This window comes from Eretmochelys imbricata, chromosome 7 (assembly GCF_965152235.1).
Source record: "Eretmochelys imbricata isolate rEreImb1 chromosome 7, rEreImb1.hap1, whole genome shotgun sequence".
Classification (NCBI taxonomy): domain Eukaryota; kingdom Metazoa; phylum Chordata; order Testudines; family Cheloniidae; genus Eretmochelys; species Eretmochelys imbricata.
In genome coordinates, this window is record NC_135578.1 from 85533418 (window position 1) to 85555588 (window position 22171).

The following is a 22171-nucleotide window of genomic DNA, read 5'->3' on the forward strand; positions in this document are numbered from 1 at the left end:
CCAAAGATGGGGATTCCACAACCTCCCTTGGTTACCTATTCCAGTACTTAACTATCCATATAGACAGAAAGTTTTTCCTAATAACTAATCTAAATCTCCCTTGCTGTACATTAAGCCAATTACTTCTTGTCCCACCATCAGTGGATGTGAGGAACAATTTATCATCATTCTCTTTAAAAAACCTTCACATATTTGAAGATCAGTTTCTTCCCCACTCCCCTTTCCCCTCCCCCAGGTCTTCTTGTCTCAAGATTAAACATGCCTAGTTCGGTTTTTTTGGTTTTGGTTTTTTTGTTTGTTTTGTAAAGTTTCCTGATAGGTCATGTTATCTAAACTTGTTATCCTTTGAGTTGTTCTCTGGACACTGTGTGTCCACATCTTTCTCAAGATGTCGACCACATTGCTGCTACACCACCTCCATCTGTAATGTTATTGGTTCCTGCAGCTAAACATCTTATTTATAAGTAGTTCAATTATACTTATTGTATGATATGCAGTGGTATGCACAACACAGCATCTATTCATGTTCAAATATATTCAGCTGAACTCATTTCTTGAACCACTTCACAGTTAAGGTTCTTGCTGGTGGCTTGGCAAGTTCAAGTGAAAATGACCAATAAGATTAGCACTATAGAACTGAAAAAGAACTTTACTACATTGTAGGGTTTCTTTTCTTTCATTTATTTTTAAACACAAAGTTAAAATGTTTTTATTTGAAACAGTCTATTTAATATTTTGTAGCATCAGTATAAACTATTTTCTACACCAAAACAACTTGTCATTGTAATGGTAATATGATTTCTTGGGTTAAACAGCCAAGTAAATAATAACATACAATCGTCAGACTGGAAGGGACCTCAAGAGGTCTCCTAGTCCAGTACCCTACACTCACGGCAGGAATAACTATTATCTAGACCAGGGATTGGCAACCTTTGGCACACGGCCCGCCAGGGTAAGTCCCCTGGTGGGCCGAGCCGGTTTGTTTACCTGCTGCGTCCGCAGGTTCGGCTGATCATGGCTTCCACTGGCTGCGGTTCGCTGCTCCAGACCAATGGGGGCTGCAGGAAATGGAGCGGGCCGAGGGATGTGCTGGCCACTGCTTCCTGCGGTCCCCATTGGCGTGGAGCGGCGAACTGCAGCCAGTGGGAGGCGCAATCGGCCGAACCTGCGGATGCGGCAGGTAAACAAATCGGCCCGGCCCGCCAGGGGGCTTACCCTGGCAGGCTGCGTGCCAAAGGTTGCCGATCCCTGATCTAGACAGGTGATTATCCTTGACAGGTGATTATCTAACCTGCTCTTAAAAACCTCCAATGACTGAGATTCCACAACTTCCCCAGGCAATTTATTCCAGTGTTTAACCACCCTGACAGTTAGGAAGTTTTTCCTAATGTCCAACCTAAATCTCCCTTGCTGCAAGTTAAGCCCCTTGGTTCCTAACCTATCCTTCACAAAGGTTAACTAGTACAAATTTTCTCCCCTCATTGAGTTACAAGTCTACCCTATATGAATTCCATGAGCACATCTCTAATTATACAGTGCATCAAAGAATACCTGTACAAAATATTTGATTCTTACCTAACACTTTACAGTGAAAGGGCTTTACAAACATTAACCTATCTGTGCTAGTTAAGAAATAGACAGAGGAAGAAAAATTTTAAAAAATTAGCAGCATATCTGGGATTATTAGAACTCGGGGAATCCTGGGCCCCAGGCTGCACTGTTGCCTGTATTCTGCCACACCACTTATGTTTGCGATTTTGTCAGCTCTCTGTGTGCTGCTGGAAGTGCCATCCTTCAGATGAGATACAAAATTTAATACCTGACAGCTTGGTTATTTTTATGACATTTTCCACAAAAGAGCTATGAACTTACAGTGTCCTAGCCAAAAACCTAATTTAGGTAATTATGTTATGTGCACTTAAAATATTCTCACTGTAGTTTTAAATGGAGAGATTATTCACTTCCTCACCCAAAAAGGAGATATATAACAGTACAGTCATCTTTGTTATCGGCACAGAATGGCTGCAGCATTCCACCTCACTGCTGGCTGCATGATTTTATAACGTCTGTAAAGTGCTCTGGGGTCCTTCAAATTGAAAGGCACTATATAAACCAGATTAATTTTAACAGGTAACATCAGAAGAGACTGTGCTGGATCATGGTGCTTTCCCCCTGGTTTTTGATGACACCTTTTAGCAAGGAGCTTAAGTCTTGCCAATTATAGGAACGGCAAAAACAGTGAACAACTTTTTCTGTTTATGTTAAGTAGGCTCCCTTGCCCAAAACAGAAAACAGTACACAACAATTATGAGACATTACATTACTGCTTCTCACAGCTTGCCATAATTCCAAATAAGAGGCAAGTGTACCTACTGTGTTGGAAAATAAGATCATAAAGTAATACCTAAATATTAGAATTGAAAATAAGATATGTTCTCAATGATACTATCACCTTTGGACTAATCATGGTATCTGCACAGTAGTGAGCCTGAGCATACAGTGATAACAGTGGCTCCTGACAGCTTTCACATTTAATTCAACTAGAAGCTAAAGAACATTTACTGCTTGCTTTGTTTAGAGCATGGAACATAACCAGAGTCAATTGAGGCTCATTTAGTGCCACCCTGAGTATTTCTATACACTGTTCACTATTGTGAAAATGTAATTTCATGGTGTCTTACACTGGTCACAAAGTAACCTTAGTGCCTCATCTGAAGCATGAATAAAGAAGAGTATTTGATGCTACAGCTGCAGTTCGCACTATACATTTTCAGCTAATACTCCTCAAATGAAATCTAACATGGTGCAAGAGGGTACAGAAATCTCTCAGCATTAAGCAGCAAGTGGGCTTTTTATTTATGCTTGAAGTTCATATTTTATGAAACATCAGTCTTATTTTATGACACTTATATCCTACTAGGCTTCCTAAGAGGTGAAAGCACGATATATTAGTTAGACTTTGTGCCAGAATACATGATCTGCTTCCCAGTCAGTGGGCAAGGCATGACAGCTCCAGAGCCCTTTTGTAGCTAGAATAAGGGTGACAACTCTTAGAAACCTCGAAGGGTTATGTCCAGTAGATCCATGTAACCACAGAATCTAGTCAAACTCCTGCTCATCTCCCCAACACCCTTGGGGCCTAATTCTATTGCATGTAGGATATGGGATACAGATGCATGTCCATTCAATAGCTGCTGCTCTTCACACAATGGAGCTCAAGGCAGTGATGCTGCCTTGCATAGTCTTCTGTTGCTTCTACGATCAAGGTGACATTCACTCCACATTAATTTCTTCAGGGGACCAAAGCGGGACCAAAGCAGCAGAAGGCTGAAGTTCTGTTCAAGAATGACTCCTGAGAGCACTTACCTCTTCCATAGGAGTCCAGCACTTGCTGTTGCTGCAGTTGTTCCTATGAAAGCTGCCATCATAAGTCTTTGCCTGCTTCTGGTGGGATGTGCCATTCCATGGTAACATCGGGAAACAGCCTCTAAGCCTGCCACGGCAGCAAGAACTCGAAGGCGAAACATCCTATCAAGTAAGGGAAACAAATTACTATTGAAAATAAAGCAGCAAGTGCTGCAATACAAAAGCAATTCAATTTTTCATTACTTTCCTCCTTCTTCCAACTAGGCATCCTCCAAGCCAAAGAATTTCACATCCTTATTTCAGTCCACCAGTTTGCAAGACTATCACTCCAGCAAAGGAAAGATGGACAGAGCTCCCTTCAGAACTTGTCAATGACACACCTGAGCCAACAAAAAGGGGCACTGCAGTGCAACGTGAGACACTTCCCTCCTCCAAAGATGCACCTACACTAGGCAGCTGACCTGCGTCTGACAAGGGATGTCAGCAACAGTCCCCCTGAATCAGTGTTGAAAGTTGCTATACTATTACTCTTTAATATGCATGTTGAGGTAGCACCCAGAGTCCTCAATCAGGATGAGGTCTCCATTGTGATAGCCATTATACAAACCCCAGTGGAAAGAGTTGCCAACAATATAATGGAAATGCTGATTGAGAAACTTTTGTCCTTTCTACTCTAGCAGTTTTACCAGTTCATGGGGACCTCTGTTGGGAACCTTTTTCACCCACCAGTCAATTTCGTACAATAGAGTAGACAGGCCTCTAGAAGCAGGCTCCAACTAGATACACCCTTAGTTTTTAGACAGCAACAAATCATACAGAACCAGCATATTACCGCAAATCTTATGATAATTTGTTTTGAAACAAACTATCCCTTTCAGAGAACTATGGTTACATTACTTGGTGAGTGGTTTTCTAAATTGCAGATATTACGAATTTGCAGAAGCCCAGCTGACACACTTTGCAATCATGACTCAGCTGTCTAAACACTCTTCTTATAGCAGTGCTTACTCCTAAGTTCTCCAAAACATTTCATATATTAAGTGAAAACATTTGTTTATTTCTCTTCAAGTATCATTGTGTTACAGATGGAAATAGGGCATAGAAATAAGCACTGCAAATTAATACAATCCATTCTGCCTAACACAATCTTAGAAGGCAAGCTAAAAACTAATATAAATTTTACTTTATTGAAAAACCCAGAAGGCTCTTGGTTATATTTTTGAAATGACTGGAGAAGAGGGGGTTATCTAGCTTGGAGCTCAACACCCAGACTCCGCTCTAACTAAAACATTACACAACCTGAAGTATGTCTTTTAAAATACAATGTGTACTTCACTGCCCTGCACAGAAATAGTTGTGCAGAGAAAAAGGGAAAACCAAGCTGCCGATCTAAATGTTATTAAAATAGTAAAAATCGATAAACTGCAAAGATTGCATCTGAGAACAAGAAACCCTCTACAGGAGATAGAATCACAAAAATAGAAACATTTAGAATAAAAATGACTTCTGCACTGTGCAAGCTCACAAAATGCAAGTCTGAATTACAAAGGAGAAATGCTCAGGATAAAAGCGTTGTGTATTCTAGTGAAAAAAAATCCTTACTGCTCTAATTCACACTCCTATGGAATTTCTCCAGATAGATTAATGCATTATAAAATTCAGAATATGGAAAGCCCTTTATCATATTTTCAAGGAGAAAACCTCCTGTTGAAGAAACGCATACTTATTTTAAGCAACTTCATTCCTTCTCCTTAGCTTTTAACATACTCTTACTACCACCTTTCACAAATGTTTACTGACCTGCTCAAGATCAAGACCAAGTGAGAGGAGCCAATAGCAATCAATACAAAGTAGTGCCTACAGATACAATTAGCATTTTATAGTACAAGCAGCAATACAGTCCTACAGACCTGCACTGCAGCTTTATCATTACTAGAAGCTCACAATTTAGTAATGTTGGGACTAGTTTGCATAAACAAATCTTTACGCTTGAGAAAACACACATACACACACCCTTATCCCAAACGCCAGAGTTAATTTAAATGTATTTACGTTTCCCCTCAAATTACAGTAGTATATAGTTAGAGCCCTACCAATTTCATGGCCATGAAAAACACGTCACAGACTGTGAAATAAGCCCTTCTCTATGAAATCTTATCTCTCCAAAGTCAGGTGGGCTGGGGAGGGACAGGACTTGTCCTTCCCCTGCATGGCTGTTATGGCAGGAGATCTGACCCACCTCCACAGGCAGTGCAGAAATGAGTGGTACACTCTCACTTCTGCTGAGCTCCGGGCTGCTGCCCCGGGCAACTCTTGCCGGGCCTCGGGGTGCCCTACTCCCAACTGAGGCTCCTGCCCAGGCTACGGCACCCTAGCGCTGGAGCTTCTGCCCACTGCCACCGCCACCGCCACCCCCACCTCGGCTCTGGGAGCTCAGGCTCCAGGCTGCTGCTCCCGCTAGCTCTCTCAGCTCCTGCCGGGGGTGTAGTAGTTGCAGCTCCTGCCAGGGCTCAGGGACTTGGACTGGGTGCTGCCCCAACCCCACGGCTCCTGCTGGGGCTGGGAGCATGCCACTTAAGTTCCCTCTAAGCTGCATAGCCGTGCAGCAGCCTATTAAGTGCCACGCAGGTGCTCAGGACTGCAGCGGGGGAGCATGGGAAAAATTAGAGGGAACACTGGCTGCCACCTCCCAGACCTCCAGCCCCCACAGCTCCTGCCCAGCTTGGAGCTGCCTCTCACCCCATGGCTCCTACCTGGGGTCCAGCCAGGACTTGAGGATTTCACCCCCTGCAGCTCCTGCCAGCGGCTCAGGGAACCTGGGCTGGGGGCTGCCACTCCCCACGGCTCCAGCCAGGACTTGGGTCTTTCACCCCCCGCAGCTCCTGCCCAAGCTCCAAGCTTCACCCCACCCATGGCTCCAGCTGGGGCTCAGGGCTGCTGTCCCCCCATGGCTCCTACCCAGACTCTGGGCCACCCAGGCTCGGGGCTTCTGTCCCCCTCTTCAGCTTCTGCCCAGGCTCAGGGTGCCCAAGCTTGGGACTTCAGCCCCCACAGCTCCTGCCAGGGCTGGGTCACCCATTTTTCAAATTATCCAGGGGCCCTGGGCATGGGGCCATATACTAATCCACCACTGGCCCTGACTAGCAGGTAGGATCCCCGGGCTGGGATGCTCCACCTCTGGGAGCCTTCTCCAGCTGCAGGAAACTCGGCAGCTGCTGCCTTCAGAGCTGTGCTGCTTTCAGAGCCAGAAGTGAGTATGGCAATCCTGCAACCAGCCTAACAGCAGCTTTGGGACACACACACTATCCCCTCTTGGATCAGGACCCCCACAATTACAACACTGTGAAATTTCAGATGTAAATATCTGAAATTGTAAAATTAACCAATGTTAAGACCCAGTGGCCGTGAAATTGACCAAAGTGAACTGTAAATTTGGTAGGGTCCTATATGTAGCTGTGGATATTGATATGTCAACTGCTGGTATGAATTTAGGAGGGAAAGCAACAGATTGTTGTTAAACACATCATATATTTGCATGACATTTTTGAGAGTAAAAATATTTTAATTCTTGCCTGAAAAGTTTAGTCTGAAATAAGACAAACACGGGACAAAAGGAGGGATGAGGGTTAATACAAATAATGAACAAATCATGTCCCTTCTGATTCTTTTAAAGAGACTGAGGTAAAGCAAGAGGAGGAGTAGGAGGCAGCACTGGAGTAGAAACCAGGGAAAGAGTAGGTTTTCAAGAAGGAAGGATTTGACAGAGCAGCACAGGATAAAGGATGCCATTCTAGTCACGTGGAGCAATGTGAAGAGAGACCTAGGAAGAGTACAGTAGAAGCATAGGGAACAAGAACGGAGGGCAAAGCACTAGCAAGGCGATATGAAATGTGGTCGGGGCAAGGCTGCCCAAACCTTTGAAAGGGAGGGTGAGGCATTTCAACTTTATATGGAAAGAGTCAGCCTTCAACAGATATCTGTGATAAAGACAGCTTCAGAGCAATGAATTCTTTGTAGACTGACATGCAAGACAACTGGCAATCCTTCAATCAGATTATCGCTTTCATAAATACCCTAAAACAGCTCTTTCAAGCTCAACCACTAGCACGCTATTTAAAACAACATTTAGTTAGGAATGCTTCTTCACATGTAGTATTTGTTTCTCTTTAGGGCTCTAGCTTTACCCAATCTGTTTATTCTTTATCAGAGGTCTATGGACAACATATTTTAAGTCATTCCCCTCTTTAGTACACCTCTTAAGCAGGACATTCTGTATTATAAGATTACTTCCAAAGGCTTCTTGTTTTGTTCAATATAGTATTTCAGATAATATTTTAGTAAACACCAACAATTTATATAACAGCTTAAAAAGGTACTTAGAAGACAAATGCCAGGCAGAAGTGCAGACAAAGGTTTTCAAATCTGTTGACATCAAACATCAGATTTGAAGGCAACTTCACTGGGAAATCAAGCAGTGACATTCAGCTGTCATTTCCTAACCTTAGGTTAGAGTTCTGTAAAAGGTGGCTCAAGACATAGGAAGTTATTCTAATATCCCCTAAAAATCAGAGTTATGGGCAATTGCCGTAACATTTAGTACTTCCATTAGCAGTTGAATTTGAATAGTTCTAATTTTATGCTCATTTATAAACACAAACCAGAAAGTAAATTACTTTGTGATTAATGTTTTATTTATTCCTTTTAAAAAAAGCTTTTACGTGATCATAATGAAAACTCTCAGTGAAATACTGTATGCAACAATGGCCATCACATATCATCCCACAAACACAAGCACAGCATAAAATGGCCCTGTATTATGAAGGATGGCCTTCATTTCAGATTCAAAATTACTTCCATCCCACTCTAATCTAAATTCCCACTTTCTCTCTTGGGAATTATTGCCATTATGTATGCAAACTCAGAGAAGTTATGCAACTGTTATTTTTTCTAAAAAAATTAGAAACACAAGTTGAAAAGCCATCCACTATTTTTCTGTCCTCTTATTTGGGTCTCTCTACTTCATTCCAGCTGTACAAGACAAAATTGTAAAAAAAAACACAAACAGAAGACAAGAACATTTTGTAATGATAGTGAAAAATGTGGCTAAGACTTGCATCAAGAAAGTTGTGGGGGTGAAGGGGGGGGGAGGGAGAGGGAGCCTTACATTAATGCAGCATTATGCCTGCCAATCTGAAATGCCTAAATTTTGCAGAACTATTGTACTCTCAAAAATGCTACCTCACCCCCCTTGCATACAGTAATCAGTTACTGATAAATTATATTTACACAAAAAAGCATAGTATAAAGTTTGTCCGATAGCATCAGCTAGACAGAGCTAAAGCAAAACACTTCCCACGTTAACTCACTGTTTTAAATAAATCTATCTTTTTTTAAAAATGCACCTTTGAGACTGAAGCTTTCCATGCTATCCATCTGAAGGGGTTGCCAACTAACTCTCACAATTTTATCACAAGTAGCACGGTATTTTCTCTCTAAACCCCAGCTGCTGGAATCAAGATTGCATGAGAATCTCAGGGTTCATGCTGTACTCATTTAAAAATATTTCAAAAATAAGTTTCTGGCCTTCATGGTTGCAGTGAAAAGCCAGAAAATCTGATCTAACCATAACCTAAAGCAGGGGTCGGCAACCTTTTAGAAGTGGTGTGCCAAGTCTTCATTTATTCACTTTAATTTAAGGTTTTGCATGCCAATAATACATTTTAATGTTTTTTAGACGGTCTCGCTCTATAACTCTATATAATTATATAACTAAACTATTGTTGTATGTAAACAAGGTTTTCAAAATGTTTAAGCAGCTTCATTTAAAATTAAATTAAAATACTGATCTTACAACACCGGCCCGCTCAGCCCGTTGCTGGCCTGGGGTTCCATTCACTTAGGCCGGCAGAAGCCTGAGCGTGGCCTGCGGCTGGGACACCTGTTGGCAAGGGGCCGGCAGCCAGAACCCCAGACTGGCAGTGGGCTGCGCGGCTCAGCCCGCTGCCGCTCAGTCTGTTGCCAATCTAGGGTTCCGTCCGCCGGTTCCTGCCAGCCACAGTCCCAGCTACTGGCCCCACTCAGCCTGCTGCCAGTCTGGGGTCCTGTCCCTGTCCACATAGGGTAGGTACCTACCTTCTCCCTGGTTCTAGCCGTTCTCTTTCTCTCTCTCTGCACTGAAATGAGCGTGGGAGTGCGCTGAGACCAGGGCTGGGGATGAAGGAGTAGGTTGGGGTGCAGGGTCTGGCCAGGAGCTAGAATGAGGGAGGGGGCTCAGGGATGGGGCAGAAGGTTTGGGTGTGGAGCACTTACCTGGGCAGCTCCCATTTGGTGTGAGGGGTGCAGGTGGGAATGTGGGAGAGAGAGAGAGAGAGTGTGAGTGAGTGAGTGAGTGAGTGAGTGAGTGAGTGAGTGAGTGAGTGAGTGTGTGTGTGTGCAGGAGCTCCCGTTTGGTGCTCAGGGCAGGGGGCTGGGTATGTGTGGGGGATGCCAGAGTCAGGGCTGGGGTTGTGGGGGGGTGAAGGGGTCAGGGCTGGTTTAACTGACAGCGCTCTACATCTGCAAGTGTAGCCATGCCCTAGGCGGCAGTACTGTTGAGAAGGATTTGGGGGTGTGGCAGGGTGATGACTCACCAGCGCGGCGCCTCCTGCTGGTCATCTAGGGAATCAGCTCTTTCAGAGTGGCACGCCCCCTTCAGGCCAGTGTTTCGCCCGCCGCTGGCCCCCGTCTCCCTCACAGACCCTGGTGCCCGTTCTACATCTGGGTTCTGCCACCCAGAAACAACCCACAATTGGGGTCTCCCCACCCAGGGGAACCCCTAACCCTCTATCCCCACCTTACCTCAGTGGCTACTGCCAGTCACCATCTAGCCCCCACTCTCTGGGGCAGACTGCAGTCTATAAACCACTCACCATTGGCAAGGGGGGGTGGGACCAGCTGCCTCTGCCATCTCTGGGCTGCCTCTCTGCAACCCCAGTACCTTTTGTAGGCCTTTAATTAGGCATGCAGCCTGGGGTTTTGCTAGGCTGGAGCTCCCCAGCTCCCTCTGCCCTTCCCCAGCCCGGCTCCACCTTAGGTACCCTTCTCAGCTCAGAGGCAGCCAGGTCCTTCTCTCTCAAGGAAGCTAGAGAGAATATGTCCCTCCTTCTGGCCCACTGCCCTCTTATAAGGGCCAGCTGGGCCCGGATTGCACTAGCAACAGCTGTGGCTGTTTTCCCAATCAGCCCAGCTTCTCCCCTGCCACAGGGCTGTTTTAAGCCCTTCAGGGCAGGAGCGGGGTAACCACCCCGCTACAGGGGGTTATAGTGGACCACAAACTGCATATGAGTTGCCGATGTGATGCAGCTGCAAAAAAGACTAATATGATTCTGGGGTGTATTAACAGGAATGTTTTATGTAAGACACAGAAAGTAATTGCCCCACTCTACTCAGCAATGGGGAGTCCCCAGCTGGAGTACTGTGTCTAATTCTGGGCACCACAATTTAGGAAGGATGTGGACAAATTGGGAAGAGTCCAGCAAAGAGCAACAAAAATGATAAAAGGATTTAGAAAAGCTGACCGCTGATGAAATGGTAAAAATACTGTGCATGTTTAGTCTTGAGAAAAGACAACCGAGGGGCGATCTGATAACAGTCTTCCAATATGTTAAGGACTGTTATAAAGAACAGTGATTAATTCTTCTCTATATCCACTGAAAGTAGGACAAGAAGTAATGGGCTTAATCTGCAGCAAAATAGATTTAGACTACATATTAGTAAAAACTTTCTGACTATAATTCTTACAAAAAGGATAATTAAGCCATGGAATAGGCTTCCAAGGGAAGTCTTGGGATCTGTATCATTGGAAGCTTTTAAAAACAAGTTGGACAAACACCAGTCAGAGATGGTCTAGATTTATTTCGTCCTGCCACAGCTCAGAGGGCTGGACTTGACTTCTCGAGGTCCCTTCCAGCCCTACATTTCTATGATTTTATGAAAAAAAAAAATGTGTGTCTATAGATGCACAAGTGGAAAATCAAAGACTCCTCTTTGTGCCGCTGTGCTGAACATCTAAACCATTGAACACATCAAAATGCAGTGCCCCAACTATGGATTCAAAAGCGAATTGGATGATATTCACAGTGTCACAGAAGAGGCCTTGAAACGGCTTATGGACCTACATATGCATCTGTAGAAAGTTGCTCTGCAGGTGCCATACACAGGAGAGAAAATAGTTGATGCCTGTGGTGGTACTATGCAAAGTACACACTCAGCAGCACTGGCAGGAGCAGAGAAGAAATAATTAAAGTCTCATCGGCACCATAAGGTTGACTTTCCTCCTCTCGCCTGCTCCAATGGAGAATCACTATGTGCTGAGTGCAGACTTGATCCTTCAGTGCTTCAGGGGGCACAAAAAAGAACAGAGAAAAACTGCTTCTCCCAAAATTGCTAACCCCAAAAATTCAAAAATCAGGGAGTCAGATCCCCCAAATCATGAGATTTTTTTTAAAAAGATTTTTAAATTCCCCCTGCCCACCACCAGTGCATGTAGGACAATTTCAGTGCTCTCTCTTTATTCACTACAAATTCACAAGAGTGGATTTTAACCCCTGCTGAAGGAGCTCTCACTAGTGGATCCAAGAAGATCCATTCTGCTCAGCACTGTACAAACACATAGGAACAAATAGTTCCCACCATTCAAAGTTCACAAAGTGCAAAGTGTGATGGTGCCTTTGTGACATGGGAGCTCGAACTGAGACTCTACCAACTCATCTCACCTTGGGGCTACCACTCATCTGTTAGATGGCAACACTTTTTAATCCCTGTTAAACTGGGAAAGAATCAAACTGATCATTTACAGGTAAAAGGCCCTGTAGCTCACCAGCAATACCCAGAGGCATCCGGTCCCCCAACAACGCTAACATTACACCTTCAAGAATGAGTCTTGCTTTCTGAAAAGACATTTATTAAACTGAGTTTTGACATTTTTAGAGCATACAGAGGCAGTCTTCCACAGGCAAAGTCTCTCATATGTTGCTCTCAATCTCACACACTCAGACAGCCGCACCTTGTTCTTAAAAAGTGACAGCTTCCATTAAGTAATACAAATAATAATAATGAAACATGCAAATTGACTTCTAAATACGTTTTACTGCAAACTTTTATACATTTATTTTCACCCCCATGTGTAACCAGCAGTGTCTGCACCCACAACATGCAGATCCACAGCACAAATTTTTACTTCACCCATGAATAACTGGAGGGGGAAAGCATGTCATTATCCTCTACGTGGACCAGACCATGCAGTGCGCACAACACACATTGCCAGTAGGTTACACAATTATTTCTGAAAAAGCAGCAACTCAAGACTCTTTGCTGCTTTTACAGATCCAGACTAACATGGCTACCCCTCTGATACTCAATTATTTCTGAGACAGCAGTGGAAAACATGGTTTCTATTTTTGGCTCTAAGAGTAGATTATGGACTTCTGGTTGCAGACAACATAGCCTAATGGAACAACTCTCCATTTGGGTCATCTGCAGGGACTGAACCTGGAACTTCTGGATATAAAAGCATGAGCTTCTACCACTCGAGGGAAAGAACCAGATCTCTTAGGATGGAGTCAGTAGCAAAGAGGCATGAACACACGTAGTCTAGCTGGGTGGAACAGATCCATACCAGGTTAGTGTGGATTATACATAAATCTAATTTGATATGTTCCTTCTGAAAGACTGCGTTAACTGGAAGAGGCGTGACTCAGTTATATTAGACCTGGTAATTCCTAGTTCCAAGCTCCGTCTGAAGTGTCCTCATGCAAGCTCTCTGTTTTCAGTAAAATTGGTGAACATTTACACACAATCCATAAGGCTGGAAACCTGAACTCAGAAGCACTAGGAAGTGCATAGAAATATGAACATCTGTCACTAAAAGAGCTAGAACTAGAACTCAAGGCCTCTGGACTTGCAGTTTAGTGCATTTACAATTAGGATATAGCCCATAGCATGAGTCGGTCTCTTTCTACCTGCTTCCCAAAAACAACACATGAAGGCTTTTTGCATCATTGTGAGAGTGCCTACAGCAAGGACCAAAATTGGGGCCTCTCCCCATGCCACAACGCCCTGATCCCCCTCCCACCCTCCGAGCCCCTCAGTCCCTTCCTAGAGCACCATCCTACACCCGAAACTCCTCATCCCCAGCTCCACCCCAGAGTCCAAACCCCAACCCCAATTTTGTGAGCATTCATGGCCCTCCATCCAATTTCTATTCCCCAATGTGGCCCACGGGGCAAAAAGTTTGCCCACCCCTGGATCAGGACCTCGTTGTGCTAGGTACTGAACAAACACTGAACAGACAGTCCCGGCCCAAAGAGCTTGACCTCCAACCCTTGAAAAGGGCACATTACTAGGACTGCTGTGTTTAGTAGTCGTTTTCAGGGAAGGCAAACTTAAAAGATGGAGATGCAAGTTATTTTCTTTCCCCATCTAGTGCTGATGCATTTATTGTAGATTTAAATATTGCCCCCACCAAAATTACAACACCAGACCTGTGTGGTTTTCAAAATAAATGCCATTTCCTATTGAAATAGCTAAATTAAACATTTACAGGAACACATTCTTCATTTAGGTCAACATTTTTCTTTAAGTCATCTATCCAGAAGATTTGTATTGACCTTTGCTGAAAAATAATAGGTTTCACAATTTCAACTGAAGGGTCTGTGAAGTGATCTCCTTAACAATAACCTTGATAGCTTTCATTAGGTGTGTATGGCTTGTGCATTTCAGTATTTGCAGATTAAAGAAAGAATCACTGCAAAAGACCACAGATTAACGCCAAGTGATTTTTTTTAAACAAATCATTTGTCCTTCTCAATACTTTTCATGTACTAATCTCTCTTTCACTGGTAGTGGTTTGTGTCAACGTACCAATGTAACATGCTCTGTTCCAGAGATGAATTCTAGCTGTTAAGATGTATAGATCTGTGTTTTCCAAGAGTGACTTTCAGTAAGTGCAGCTACACACTTTCCCACAAGTCAGGATTTTCAGCATGACTGGTGCTGTCATATTTTCAGAGAAAGGATTACCCACATTAATAAAGTAAGTAATGTACAGAGGTACCTGAATTAGATTTCAGAATGAAGATGAAATTTTCTAGCGGAAGTAATTGATTTTGTGATGGGAGTTTTGGTTTATTATTTCATCATATTCATTTCAAAAAGGGAATTCCATTTATTTGAGAGCAAAATTCAAATTGACTGATAGTATATGTTGTGGATTGATGGGTTGTAGACTATCTGATCTATATCAGGAACCCAAGCCACAGGTTGGCAAGTTACTTTTAACCATCACTGAGGAGTGGATTTGTCTTTCTTTCCCAACCTCAGCGCTAGAAATGGGAGATCAGTGGTTTGAGTGGAAGCTTGAAGGATTTCCTTTACCCCTTCACCAGAGATATTTTACCCTCTACACTCTCTTCCCCCTCATTCAACCTTATTTCTGGCCTTTAATAATTAAAAGGTCATGTTCATACAGTAGCTTAGAACAAACAACCTTATTTTCAATGCTTTTTCCTCCATGATTTACTAAGTATATATGAAAGATTGCACACCCCCAATCTTTGAGAGATTTAGAGCATCGCGTCCACAATACCGCTAAGCTTTAGATGATCCATACTGCGGGAGTCACAATCTTGTTTCTGATGCACACAAAGTAGTGTTGGGCATTTGACCAAATACGAAAACAACTGGTCGATTGACCAATCATCAAACACTGATCAAATATCAACAATGCTCAAATATTTTAAGGCGTTTAAATGTGAACATTATCCAAATCTGAAATGTTACAAAATAAAATAGAAAATGAAATGAAATCTCTGTATGGAGAGGAGGTTTAATGACTATGAACCTTACCCTCTCTTAAACCTACAGAAATTAATTCAGAAGGTAGTACGTGTCTAGTTAGTTTACATCATCCTCCTAAGCGGTTACAGATCACATCTTTTAACTTGTTTATTAAGCTTTGTAAGCCACATATACATTGATGGCCAAGTATACAAATAAAGACATACATACAAGGTACATTCCAAGATTCCAGACGATCAAGATACTCACCTTTCAATTAGTTCACCTTTTTCCAAACAGGTGGTACTGGCATGTTATAAGTGAGTGATCAAGATATTTAAATAGGCTTGGTAACAGATGGCACCTGGTGGTTTATTTAATATAATGATGCGCCAGAGAGTTACCCATTGAATACCAGTTTTTATGCCATCAACATTTAGACTCAGAATTTAAGGCCAGAAGGGACCATTGTGATCAGCTAGTCTGCCCTGCACATCGCAGGCCACCTCACACACCCATTCCTGTAAAAGACCCATAAACTCTGGCTGAGCTACTGAAGTCCTCAAATGTTCATTTAAAGACTTAAAAGTTACTGTCTACCATTTACTCTAGTTCAAACCTGCAAGTGACATGGGCTCCATGCTGAAGAGGAATATGAAATACAACCAGAGTCTCTACTGATCTGAGCTGCGGGGAAATGCCTAACCAGTTCCTTAACCATCTGTCATAACCATACAATTAAGGGTAGCCTAGAATTCCTCCTTACCTGTAAGGGGTTAAGAAGCTCGGATAACCTGGATGGCCCCGACCAAAAGGACCAATGGGGAAAGAAGATACTTTCAAATCTTGGGCAGGGGGAAGGCTTTGTTTTTGTGTGTTCTCTTGGGAAGCAGAGAAGCATCAGGTGAGAAAACTCCTTCTCCTATAAACCATCCTAAAAGTCTCTCATATTACAAAAATTGATAAGTAAAAGCCAGGTAAGGCATGTTAGATTATCTTTTGTTTTGCTTGTGAATTTTTCCTTTGCTGGAGGAAAGTTTATTCCTGCTTTCTGTAACTCTGAAACTAAGCCTAGACGAAGTTTTGCTGTGTTTTTGAATCTTTTGTTACCCTGTAAAGTTATTTTCCATCCTGATTTTAAAGAGGTGATTTTTACCTTTTTTTTAAAAAAAATAAAACGCTTCTTTTAAGAAGCGGACTGATTTCTCTATTGTCCTAAGACCCAGGGGTTTGGGTCTGTGATCACTTTGTAACCAATTGGTTAGGATATTATTCTAAAGCCTCCCCAGGAAAGGGGGTGTAAGGGCTTGGGGGGAATAGGAACTCCAAGTGGTCCTTTCCCTGATTCTTGTTAAATCACTTGGTGGTGGCAGCGTACCGTCCAAGGGCAAAGAATTTGTGCCTTGGGGAAGTTTTAACCAAAGCTGGTAGAAATAAGCTTAGGGGGTCTTTCATGCGGGTCCCCACATCTGTACCCTAGAGTTCAGAGTGGGGAGGAAACCCTGACACCACCTAATACCTATCTTCTCCAATCTAACTAATAATTTCCAATGTGGAACTGTAGCAGAAAGCTTTACTGAAATCCAGGTAGATTAGATCTACTGCATTTCTTGTGTCTTAAAAATAAACAAATCAATCAATAATCTTCTCAAAGAAAGATCAGGTTGGTCTGGCATGATCTACCTTTTGTAAATCCATGTTGCATTTTATCCTAATTACTGCTTACTTATATGCCCTTATTTACTTTCGCTTTCAAAATTTGTTCCAAGACCTAGCATATTATTGAAGTCAAACTAACAGACCTGCAATTTCCCAGATCATATTTTCCTTTCTTAGATATAGGTACTATACTAGCAATTCTCCAGTCATAGAGGACAACCCCTGAGTTTACAGATTCATTAAAAATCCTTGCTCTTGGGCTTGCAATTTCATGTGCCAGTTCCTTTAATATTTTTGGATGGAGAACATCCAGACCTCCTGATTCAGTCCTATTAAGCTTTTTGAGTTTGACTTGCACAGCCTCATTTCCATTAGACACCCTGCCACTAACCCAAAGCTCATTGTTACCCTTATTAAAAACATAAAAACAGGCAAACATTTTGTTGAGGTGTTGGGCCATGCCTAGATTATCTTTAATCTTCATCCCATCAGTTTTTAGCAGTCCCGCTTCCTCTTTCCTTGTTTTCTTTTTGTTTATATGGCTAACGAACCTTTTACTATTGGTTTTAATTTCCTTTGCAAGGCCCAAATCTGCTGGGCTTTTGGCAGTTGTTGCTTTTTTCCTACACTTTCTGACATGCAAGAGATAGCTTTCCTTGCTGATCCATCCCGCCTTCCACTCCTTGTAGGCTTTCTGCTTTCTCTTAATAACCTGTTTGAGATGCTTGTTCATTCATTTCCCTACAAATATTTTCTCCTTGTTTGGGATGCAGACTTATGATACTTTAAGTCAAAGTTGCAGAAACTAATTCCAAGCCTCCTCCACATTCAGCTCCTCAAGTTCTTCAGTCCACTCCACTTCCCTAACTAATTCCCTTGATTTTTTAACATTGGTCCTTTTCAAATCAAGGACCCTAGTTGCAGACCTATTTTTGTTTATCCTTCCATTTAGTTTAAACTGAATTGGCTCATAACTTGAACCAAGGTTGTCCTCTACAACCAGTTCTTCTATGATGTCCTTGCTGCTTACCAATACTAAATCTAAAATGGTACCATCTCTTGTTGGTTTGGTGACAATTTGGTGAAGAAATCTGTTGGCTATCACATCCAGGAATATCTGGGCCCCACCATTAGTAGCACTTGTCCTTCAATCTATAGATGGGAGACTTTCATCTCCCAGAATCACACAATTCCAAATAGTATTTATTTCATTAAAAGTATTTAAAGGAAACACTTGGTTATTAAATGGATCAATTTATCATAAGATGACATCTAATGTGGGAATAAAATAGTGAAGATGTAGCTAACTTCGAAACCTGTTTTGTCCAATTGTTGGTCTGGTATAAATAAGATTCATAGGTATTTATTTTCCTCTCTATTTAGCATGTGCATCATATTTATTTTTCACATTTAAACTGGTTTTAACTTTCTGATCAAATAAGTAAAGCATTTTAAGCAACTTCCCGAAGATTTATCTGACTATGTTACATAATAGCTGTGATTGGTTCTCACCTCCATACCCACTGATCAGCCACTTATTTCTTGAAAGCAGTCCAAATAGGTGTCCAGAATATCTAACTACTGATCATGCAGAAAGAAAGAATCCATGTATTAATTTCCTCACTAATTTGAGCAAAAATCATTGATGCCACTTCTTTTTCTAAATCGAGGCTATTCTCATAGTGCTTAATCCTTGCACCACTTAACACTAAAAGAAAAAGACTGAGGAACCCAAACACTGCTGCACAGAGAACCAGAAAGTAAATCCAGCTACAAACAAAACTGAAAGTGACTTGATTTTCAGTGTCCAAGCTGAGAGGAATGCAGACTAGTAAAAAATACATCAGATTTGTACTAATTTTAGTTTTAATAATTTAAGATGGTGTTAGTAAATGCAACATGATTACTGTATTTACAATATGCAATTCTGCAGATGACCTTTTCCATTTTAATACAGAGGGAAGTAGTGCTTAGCCATCAAGGAGAGCTCCTTGCCCACTTCTCAAATATTTTCTGGCTTCTATTTATGCTAAAACAAAAACTTGTGCGCTAGTTATATTGGTGAGAAAAGCAGGACCTGCAAAGCCCAGAAACAAAAGAAATCAAATAAAAAATACTTTAACACACATAGCTCAGTTGCTAGATGGAAACAAATGTATATAAAATAAAATCATAACACGCATTCTAGAGTGTAGACTTAGTTAACAAGATACTCTCACGTCTTGTAGAGTATTGCTCATCCAAAATACCTGCAGCACTTTACAGCCAGGCTGACCGTGACCCTCTTTTCATGAGACAAACATATTGTCAGTTTGTTTTATTCATAAACTGGATACCCCGCCCCTCATTTGTTTATTCCTGTAGATTTCCGTTTTTGTAGATTTCACGGTCTCAGTCCACACTTGGCTCAGTATGCAAACAGGCATACCAATACACAAATGGCCAGAAGGTGTTTTCCCTCCTGCCTGAAAGGAACATTTCTGAAGTATATCACCTCCTAGTGACCTGCTTTAACCCCAAGACCTTAAGAACACAATGATTAGTATAGATACAGAGCTCCTTAAATATTAGCTGTACATATATTTCATAATGATTATGTCAACCAGTAGGCTACTGGCTTTCGGAATAGACGTCACCTGCCACACTTTGGTTAACTATTGTGTAGATATCAAAACCAAGAGAGCCCTGTGAAACCCTATGCACCCAATACATCCTCTGCTAGCTGCCATCAAGAGGTCACAGGAATCTGCCGTCATCTAACCAGGACCCTTTTCCCTTTTAGGAGCGTGGGAAGCATATCACCACAGGAATCATCATCACAACTCCCAGGTTTAGAACCCATGCTTTGAAGTAGTGTGTATGAAAACAAAAGTTAAATTTGTAAAATCTGCAAGTGTCTTCTGTTTTATAAGTTAGTGATTCGCTGTGTATACAAGGGAAGAAAATAGGTCCTTTATGAAGTTAAAAGTACACTCCGAACTCTCAGCATTTTGACATTCCAGCTACATATTATTTTAGTTATCAAACTTTTTTAGACAAGAACTATACTAAACATTAACAAAAAGCTCCCTATAGAATCAAGAAAACTGATAGGCCTAATTGCTTAGTGCATTGTGTTTTGCACTTAACATGAGAAATATTGGCCAAAGAGCTTACTTGGACTCGGAGTATTCTGAAGCCAAACACCAAGTGCTTTGGCTTTTGCAAAGGCAGCAGAATATACTGTACTGTGCTTAACACTCTCTAAACTGGGTCAGTCAAAGCCTAGACCTGCCTCCCAGGAGAGATTCAGATTCTGTAGCATGCAAACCTTAATTTTAAGGTTGCTGAGACTATTTTTGAAAAGCATACAACCGGGGCCTGTTTTAGACAGTCAAACTGAGGTATGAAATGCCTTCATTCATCACATTAGTGTGTTAATTCTAAAGCCTGACAGCACACAGACAGATATTTAAATAACTTGAATGTGCAGTTGTATGCCTGATTGGAGTGCCCCTCAAGGCTCCAAAAACAGAACGGAAATAAAATAAACACCTATATTTTTTTAAAAAATCTCATTTTTAAGACACTCTTACAAAGAGGGAGCTGATATGCAACCTCTGAACTTTTAAGATTGGCAACACTGCTACAGATTAATGCTGGTGGTCAGCCACTGACGGCTGAAATCCCCAGTCTAGATAAGATGTTAAGGAAAAAAGTACCATGTGTCTACAGCTTCCCAAGAACTTGGAAAGTGTTAAAATGTTACAGGAAAAACAGAAGCCAAGACCTTGCATGCAAGGCAATTAAGGCAATCCTGAATGGATCTGGGACACGTACAATGGCCATTTCATATGAGATTCCTCCTCCTTAGAGGGTACATTTGGGTAAATACCATGGCAGGTGAGGTCGTGGAGGGAAGATCAAACTATCCTGGCAGTTAGAACTGAAAGACCTTACACAAAGAAGCAACTCTAGCTAGAAGCAGACGAAGCAGCTGCTTAGAGCCTCAGATTTCTGTAGACTCACCCTGGTTCCCATGGGCAGCAGAAGCAGATGTGGGCTGTTAGAGCTGCCCAGGGAATGGGGGAAGGGGTCAATTGCCAGCTTGGGCTCCAAGGAGCAGAAGCCACCCCTGCCCCATTCCCAACACCAGTAGCACGACCACATGGCATGCTCCTGGGGGAACCACAAGCACTGCTGAGGCTTTGGCCTCAAGTGCAGCAACCCATTCTGACACACTGTACCTCGGGGAAACACCCTCCACCCCCATGTTCAACCTTATAAAATGATTGTGTGGTATCCAATGCAAAGTTTTTCATGTCAGGTGTCTTCAGAAGGCTCATGATGCCCTGAGTATTGTTGTTATAGTAACGTTATAGGTTGTAATTTCATGTGTATAGTTATGAGGCTGAAAATATGTCCTCGTGGTTTAAAACAAGCTCAGGCAAAAACTCTCCAAGAGCAGAGGGGCAGTTCACACCTCATCAGGGCATGTATTGGACAAACCCAGCCCAGCCTCACAGAGACAAAGGACACTGGCCTAGGCAGCACCAAAGGATCTGTTGGACTCTCAAGTGAGTCAGCCCCCACCCCCCTTCCCTTGGTCAGTTAGGGACTACAATAAGATAATGCTCACCTGACCCTGAAGACGGATGTGCGGGGGGAGGGGGTGTCTTTCTGAGTGTAGCCTTCATTGATTTGAGATCTACCATACCATTCTCTCACTATAAGGGAAAACCTATAATGGCAGCAGGCCATAAGAAAGACCCAGTTTGGGAATAAGAATCGTTCAAGAAATATATGTTTGCTGATGATGTTTTAAAGAAAGTCACACCAGTGAACGGGTGGAAGTCACTTAAGCATTTGGATTCAGAGACCGTTGAAGTGATAATCTCACTTTTAACAGCAGTAACTTCTTCTGCCGGTGTAGAAAGAATATTTTCTTCCTTTGGACTAATTCGTTCCAAATTGAGAAATCGTTAGGGACCTGAAAAAGCAGAAAAACTTGAACGTGAAGACGACTGAGTTAGCTGCAGAAGCCAATATTTTAAGTTTCTCATGTTGACCTGGCTTACATAGACGATTTACATTTTTATGTTTAAAAAATATTTCATTTAAGTATTTTAGTTAAACAATTTTAACAAAAACAAACCTAATTTTAAAAAAAACTTGAACGTTTAACTAAATTCAAAAATTCATATACTTGTTTTGCTGAAATATTCTATGTTTGCTGTTGAAGAAAAAAATCCAGAATACATAACGTTGTTTTAGTTAAATAAAACAATTTAAATGTCTGTCTGGTGATGTTCTCCTCCTAATACAGCATGGCAAGAAAATCCTCCAAATATTA

At 42.1% G+C, this 22171-nt stretch overlaps 1 protein-coding gene across 6 annotated transcripts in view; it reads right to left on the reverse strand.

Moving 5' to 3' along the window:
• The window catches only part of MICU1 (mitochondrial calcium uptake 1), a 216743-nt gene that overhangs the window by 177474 nt on the left and 17098 nt on the right, over positions 1–22171 (reverse strand). For 5 of the 6 annotated variants that reach the window (XM_077822075.1, XM_077822074.1, XM_077822070.1 and 2 more), the window contains exon 2: positions 3367–3528. In XM_077822075.1, the coding sequence (XP_077678201.1) occupies positions 3367–3527 (161 nt within the window). In that variant the 5' untranslated portion in view covers position 3528. Of the gene's footprint in view, positions 1–3366; positions 3529–21457; positions 21478–22171 lie in introns of those variants that run through there. The other variant, XM_077822072.1, reaches the window with a different exon arrangement.